Source organism: Crinia signifera, chromosome 2 (assembly GCF_055691185.1).
Source record: "Crinia signifera chromosome 2, ASM5569118v1, whole genome shotgun sequence".
NCBI lineage: Eukaryota > Metazoa > Chordata > Amphibia > Anura > Myobatrachidae > Crinia > Crinia signifera.
This window is the reverse complement of record NC_139218.1, coordinates 393,156,560-393,164,436: the sequence shown is the minus strand read 5'-3', so window position 1 is coordinate 393,164,436 and position 7,877 is coordinate 393,156,560. Positions and strand designations below refer to the sequence as shown.

General features: G+C 50.5%; 1 protein-coding gene across 7 annotated transcripts in view; it reads right to left on the bottom strand.

Annotated features, from left to right (window-relative positions):
* Window positions 1-1,781: 1,781 nt before the first annotated feature.
* The window catches only part of LOC146058249 (uncharacterized), a 105,791-nt gene continuing 99,695 nt past the window's right edge, over window positions 1,782-7,877 (bottom strand). Inside the window, exon 13 of one of the 7 annotated variants that reach the window (XM_083170458.1) lies at window positions 1,782-4,373. In XM_083170458.1, the coding sequence (XP_083026584.1) occupies window positions 3,841-4,373 (533 nt within the window). In that variant the 3' untranslated portion in view covers window positions 1,782-3,840. Of the gene's footprint in view, window positions 4,374-5,606; window positions 7,872-7,877 lie in introns of those variants that run through there. The other 6 variants (XM_083170454.1, XM_083170453.1, XM_083170452.1 and 3 more) reach the window with 6 other exon arrangements.

Below are 7,877 nucleotides of genomic sequence, written 5' to 3'. Positions count from 1 at the left end.
AGCGGGCCAGTTACGCGCAGGCGGAGCGGGCCAGGTTCACGCAGGCGGAGCGGGCCAGGTTCGCGCAGGCGGAGCGGGCCAGTTATATGCAGGCGTGGTGACCATGTTCTGTTTCTGCTATCAGGGGGTGTAGCCTAGCAAGAGGGTGTGGTTTAAATGGCACTTTTGCACCCTACTGTGGCTCTCACATGGTATGGTGGGACAGTGCCCACCAAAACGAACAGATGAGAGATATTGGTATATAATACCTGATGATACCTTAATTTACAGATCAGGAATAGGCAACCTGATACACGTTGTGGACCCTAAGGGCTGCACGGTATCATTCATTTCACAGATACTTTCAATCTAGTGGCGGTTCAAGGGGTGGGCTAGCAGGGCTATTGCCCAGGATGCCACAGTTGCCCCGCCAGTGCAGCTGTCAGTAAGGTTGGAGAGACATAGGAAAAAGACACTGAAATTACAGAGGGCAGGAGAACAAGCGGCTAGAGAGACATGGGGCAGAAGATTGAAGTTACAGGGACATGTGGCAGAAGGCTTGGGGTGCACGCAGCAGGCTGTAATTACATGGGGCAGTAGGTTGGGGAGACATGGGGACAGGGAACAGAAATCAGGAAGTTGGAAATACAGGGTCCAGGAATCGAGAGAGACAAAGGGCAGAATGCTGCAGTGATGGCAAGGGGGTGGAGTTATGGGAGCAGACCAGTTACACGCAGGTGGAGCAGGCCAGTTACACGCAGGTGGAGCAGGCCAGTTACACGCAGGCACAGCAGGCCAGTTACACGCAGGCACAGTAGACCAGTTACACGCAGGAGGAGCAGGCCAGTTACATGCAAGGAGAGCAGGCCAGGTTCGCACAGGCACAGCAGACCAGTTACACGCAGGCGGAGCAGGCCAGTTACACGCAGGAGGAGCAGGCCAGTTACACGCAGGCACAGCAGGCCAGTTACACGCAGGCACAGTAGACCAGTTACACGCAGGAGGAGCAGGCCAGTTACATGCAAGCAGAGCAGGCCAGGTTCGCACAGGCACAGCAGACCAGTTACACGCAGGAGGAGCAGGCCAGTTACACGCAGGCACAGCAGGCCAGTTACACGCAGGCACAGTAGACCAGTTACACGCAGGAGGAGCAGGCCAGTTACATGCAAGCAGAGCAGGCCAGGTTCGCACAGGCACAGCAGACCAGTTACACGCAGGAGGAGCAGGCCAGTTACACGCAGGCACAGCAGGCCAGTTACACGCAGGCACAGTAGACCAGTTACACGCAGGAGGAGCAGGCCAGTTACATGCAAGCAGAGCAGGCCAGGTTCGCACAGGCACAGCAGACCAGTGACTCCAGTCGCACGCAGGTGGAGCGGGCCAGTCGCACGCAGGCGGAGCGGGCCAGTCGCACGCAGGCGGAGCGGGCCAGTCGCACGCAGGCGGAGCGGGCCAGTCACATGTGTTTTACCTAAGCATACTGATTTCTAATCGGAATAATTTCCATCTGTTTTTTTTTTATTTAAAAAAAATCCCTCCTCTCCCTCTACCCAGATCTTCCTGTCCCTGTCACCCCACCCCTATTTTTCCCACTCATCCTGTCACCCTGTACCCGCTACCTCCACGCTCACAATCTGTCACCCCACACCTATTGTCCCCACTCACAGCCCATCACCCCACACCATGTACACACCAGTCCCACTTAAACCAAACCCCCCCTGACCCACAGCCTAACACTAACCCTCCCCTCACACACACCCTAACCCCCCTGCCCCCGCAGCCTAACCCTCTCCCTCCCGCAGCCTAACCCATGTACTTGCCAATACAAGTTGTTGGCATTTTCACCCTTCAGGATTTCTGGTATTGTAATGTTTGGTATTGTGCCCATCTGGATGCCGACTGCACCCCCTTACTGCTACTGACGTTATGCATTGTGAATATGAGAAGATGTGCAGTGACAACATGCAGGAGATAGTGACAGTGAGAATACCACCAGTGAGGAAGGACCAGGACCAGCAGCAGCTCCAATGAACATTTTCTTCCCAAAATACTTTAATTGAAGTCAGTAGAGGCAAAGTATCAAAGTACAAAGGCGATAAACATGTAATATAGCAATATATATGTGACACAAAGATGCAGCACCGAGTCCGGAGAACCAGGATCATGGCGAGAATCAGTGGGATGAGGCCATTGTGGAAGACGACGTATTTGGCCACAGCTGAGAGGATCAATAATAGTTGTTACAGCCCTATAAAACACAAATAGTCGCCCGGGAGATGCCCCAGCAGAAGGGCAACATCACTTTTTCATGATTTTTTTTCCCAAAAAATTGTTCATACTTTACCATCCCAGTGGGCAAAGGGGGCGAATATAACAACGTACCCAGCGCAGCAAGGCACCGTGCCCGAACCATGCGAACAAAGCGGTACACTTATACGGTCTTCATGTCGACCTATGTTGACAGACACCCCCAACAATTTTTAAAAACTCATGCCACCTATTGCTTGTGTTGACCTTTTGACCCTGTCAACATAAAGCATGTTGACCTATGGCCCTATTAACCAAAAGCGGTCGCCCAACATCCATAAAAAAAAAAAAGGTGTGTAAAAGTTAAAATTCTAATTCTAAAGTCTAATTGAGCCGGACCCGGTTCTCTAAATACCGGAGACAAAAATAGAGGGGGATTCCCTGTATTTAACAAACCAGCACCGGGTTCTTGGACCAGTCCTGGTTCCAAAAATACGGGAGACAAAAAGATTGTGGGGCCCCCCGTATTTTGGAACCAGCACCGGGCTCCAACAGCCAGCGGTGTCATGCCACAGCCGGGCATTAGAACAAAAATTTGCACATTCATGTTCCAAAAATATCACTCATTACCGTTACTAAAAATCGGCAGAAATCATCATTTCTGACATTTGCGATATTTTAACTGTCTAAAAAAAACATCCCACCCTATTACATCTCCCCCTGTATTTCCTATAGAAGGTGAACGTTACAGGTCGTTGCGATGAATACAAAGGTTTCCTTGGCAATTTTCACACCTATGTTGTCAATTCACTTGGCACTCAAAGGTTTAATGATCTTACTGTATTCCTAGAGGATTCCCCAAAGCAAACACCCACATATGATAGAATGGCAGATGATATGGGAAGAGGATCTAGAGATGACCCAAGACCGCCATGTCCAGCACAAGGGACCGTACAAACCTCAGCAGTCTATATGCTGTATATTCAGTCATGGAAGATACATGGAAGGATTCTGATGACTCATAGGGGGAAATATACTAAGACGGGAGTTTCTATTTCACATGGGATGTTGCGAAGAGCAACCAATCAGAATCTACTTATTTATTTAGCACCTCCTAGAAGATAATAGAATCTGATTGGTTACCCATAGCAACATTATATCTGATATAGAACTCCCATCTAATACCCTATTCACACCAGCATCATTTCCCGGGTTGGGCCCAGGAACAACCCGAGACTAGCGCAGGTGTGAAAGGTTCCCTGGCCAAAATCCCAGCGAAAATTGCCGGGATATCAATCCTGCTATGGAGCAGGGTTGGTCCCGGGTTTAACCTGGGGACCTGGCCGGTGTGAATGGGGTAGGGGATACTTATCCGGGTTGCCGGTCCTCGGTGTGCTGTCCGGCCGGGGATCCACACAGGCGGCGGATGAAGATGACGCAGCTCTCCGGCGGCAGCGAGGGCACCAGAGAGCTGCGTCATCTTCATCCGCCGGCTGTCCCGTCATTTGCGCCCGCCGCCCATGTGGATCCCTGGCTTGCACGGAGGACCAGCAACCGGGGTGAGTGTTCTACACACCTCCTGCCCGCCTCCGCCACCCCCTTCACACACCAGGATTATTCCCCGGCATCGGTGTGAACCTTCTTATGCTGCCGAAGATTGGAGCGATCAGAAAAGCAGCGGCCGCACTGGGAACACACATACGGCCTCTCCCCGGTGTGGATGCGCCGATGGGTCACCATGTTGCATCTCTGCGCAAAACACTTCCCGCATTCTGCGCAACTAAAGGGTTTCTCCCCGGAGTGGATCCGCTGGTGCGTAGTAAGAACAGAAATTCTGGAAAAGGATCTCCCGCACTCCTGGCATGAATATGGCCGCTCCCCGGTGTGAGTCCTCTTATGGGACAGAAGACGGGACCGCTGATGAAAGGATTTCCCACTGTGAAACATTCGGTCTTCAGTGTGACATCGCTGGTGGGCCGTAAGAGACTGTCTGGAGCGGAATCGCACCCCGCAGACCGAGCACCGATACAGATTACTGGCGCTATGCGTTTGCTGATGGGTGACGAGGGCTGAATGATTAGGGAAACATCGCTGACACTCCGAGCACTGATGCGTCATCTCAGGATAGTGTGAGGAGGCGTGCGGACCTGTTGGGGACAAAAGTACTGAGATAAACCCTCTGTACATCAGCATCACGACATTATATATTCACTACATCATCATAAAAGTAGTTATCTTTGGCTTTTTACACTACTAGAATGTTACTGAATCTGTCTCCTCCCCTCTATATGACAATAAGGGTACATTTTAAGTAACGCTATATAGTTTTAAAATGATACTGCCCTATCTGCCGGTTTGTGTTATATCTTACAATAAAGAGGAAAGCAGCGATGGGATACATACGGATGCTGGTGATCAGAATACCAACGCCGGCATCCCAGAGTCCCGATAGGGGTCAGATAAGTATACTTATCCTCCCCCTGACCCGACCTTCAAGCTGCCTAAACGTTACCCCCCACAGCCTAACTAGACCTAACCTAACCCCCCCCCCCCCCGTCCTGCAGCCTAACCCTGCATTCTCAGTACATTACTCCCCACCCTCTGATGAAACTTATTATTGTATAGGAAATGAGGTGCACTCACCAGGTCTTCTCAGTATAGCAAACCAACAACATTTGTCCCTCACAAGTCACCACACAATGTCACCACACAATGTCACCACACAATGTCAACGTTTCAGTCACAGAATGTGACGACCTTCAAGATATATCCATGAGAGAGACACATGCCCCTTTCACATCGCACCTCGGACCCAGGATATTGCTGGGTTGGTGATGAGGGCCCAGGGCAAGATGCCGTATGCAAGCTCCACAGCTTATAACCTGGGTCGACCAACCCGGCAATTCAGGGCTATAAGAAGTATTAAATCCGGATCGTCATCTGTAATGCTAGTTCGCTGTCCCTTTCGCACCAGTGTGGGCATGGGGTGTGGGGCAGCGGCGATGGGCTGCGACCATGGGAATGCCCATTTTTTCATGGGTGTTCCCATGAAACCTCTGAGCGTTCCCATGGAAGTTAGACAGTGACGCGGCAGCCGGGTGCGGGTGCCTGACATCACCGGATGTAAGCTGCCCGCTCTGCTCCCGGACAGGGAACATGCAAAGCTAAGGCACCAGAGAGCTTTGCGTGCACATCAGATGGTCAAGCTGCTACACGCTCCCTCTCAGGCTGCCGCACGCTCCCTCTCAGGCTGCTGCACGCTCCCTCTCAGGCAGCCGCACGCTCCCTCTCAGGCTGCCGCACGCTCCCTCTCAGGCTGCCGCACGCTCCCTCTCAGGCTGCCCCACGCTCCCTCTCAGGCTGCCCCACGCTCCCTCTCAGGCTGCCCCACGCTCCCTCTCAGGCTGCCACACGCTCCCTCTCAGGCTGCCACACGCTCCCTCTCAGGCTAGAGTCAGAAATACCAGCCTGATGTGGCCAGTCAGGAAATAAAGGCGTTGTGACTGAAGAGGATTTAAAGTTTCTTCTTTTTTTTTTCTTTCAAAAACTTTATTGACAGGTTTAAAATCCCACACTATGCACTGTGTACAGTATATTAAGTCTGGAACACAATAACAAAACTTGAGACATGCAATGACATCTGTATAACATATAAAGTTGTACAGCAAAATACAAGATACTAGTAAGCCCGCTCCAAGCAAAAGCTCCGAAAGCTAGTCTGCTACCCTTTGTGTTTTTGCATGTAGTTTCACACTCTGCCAGCAGATGGCAGTTTTTCAGAGACTCACATACACTAGACATATATAGATGATAATACATAAACTATGCTGTGTTTTGTTCTGATTAATAATAACGAGGTGTAGGACACTTTGCCCATAAAGAAATAAAGTGGAGTACTTGCATTAAGAGTTTCCTTGTTTTCTGTAGATTGGAAACATTTATGTAAGGCCTCTTTGACCAATGTTGATTAAATAAAACAACGTTAGGGAGCCATATATCAAAATGTTTCCTGTTAATTCCTATTTATGTGTACAAGGCTGGATTGGAAAGGAATACCTCCATGGCTATAATTTTTTTACAGCGTCCGCTCCAAGAACTGCCTCCGCCTCATATCCCAATGACGCGCTGCTGCTCGTCCCCGCCCCTCCTTATGACATCAGCAACCCGGGTTTTTGCTGGGTCGCTGTGGGAAGAAAAACCTCACAAATGCCGGGTCACTTCCAGGAAGGACCCTTGTCCAAATCCCAAATATGACCCGGCATTTGCGATGTGAAAGAAGTAACGGAGATCCACCTTCACGTAATCAATTAGCAGTCAGGATTGACTGGATTGAACTGCGGCAGCCGGCACCTTTCAGTCCAGGATCCTTTGTTTTTTTCGGAAACCCGTCCCCGCAAAAATTGCAATCCTGAACATAATTCAAATAAACACGTAAAAGGGTACTTGTGTATTATCAGGGCGCCCATTACGTAGTGCTGTATTGAGAATACCAACTATGCTGGCTACGTAAACTACGTAAGTAGTTTACTACTTGCTCTGGCACTCGCCACAGACGCTGCACGCAATTAGTGTAGTGCCGCTGGGGGAGCAGGGAAACCATGTGATGCGCCACCAGTGGCACTACGCTGAATTATGTACAGTGTCCGCTGCGAGTGCCAGAGCAGGGGGACTGAATGCGACTGCCCGGGCCGGAGGAGGTTAAGTATAAACCACACCACCCTGCTGCCTCCTGTATAATCACGGCGCCGGCTACAGTGACAACGTAGCTTAGCCTACATTGAAAACGTAGCGTAGCCGGGCGCCCTGATAATACACAAGTACCCATAAAAGTAACACATGGAATAGAGGCAGTTATAATGTCTTTCTTTCCCATAACCAATTTCAGATCCTCGAAAACTAGGTAGTAGGTTGGGCCTTCAGGTGATGTTTCTATTGTATCTACACGGTGTTATTGTGAATCTTCTCATGTCGACGAAGATGTGAGCTGTCAGAAAAGGCGCGCCCGCACTGAGAACACACATACGGTCTCTCCCCGGTGTGAGTGCGCCGATGCGTCACAAGGTTGGATCTATGGACAAAACATTTGCCGCATTCCAAGCACTTAAACGGCTTCTCGCCAGTGTGAATCCGCTGATGCTGGACAAGATTTTTTCTGGCTGTAAAACATTTCCCGCATTCAGGGCACGGGAACAGCCTCTCCCTGGTGTGAGTGCGCTGATGCTGCACAAAGATATCTATGCTGACAAAAGTTTTTTTGCATTTTGTGCACTCGAATGGCTTATCCACAGAATGTATCCGCTGGTGTGTGGTAAGGCCAAACTTTCTGGTAAAACATTTCCCGCACTCCTGGCATGAAAATGGCTTCTCCCCGGTGTGAGACCACTTGTGTGTCAGGAGATGTGACCTCTGATGATAGGATTTCCCACAGTAAGAACAGGAATACAATCTGTCCTCGGTGTGACATCGCTGGTGGGCGGTAAGAGCGATGTCGGAGCTGACGCACACTCCGCAGACGGAGCATATATACAGATTACTGGCGCTATGTGTTTGCTGATGGGTGACGAGGGCTGAATGATTAGGGAAACATTGCTGACACTCCGAGCACTGATGCGTCATCTCAGGATAGTGTGAGGAGGCGTGCGGACCTGTTG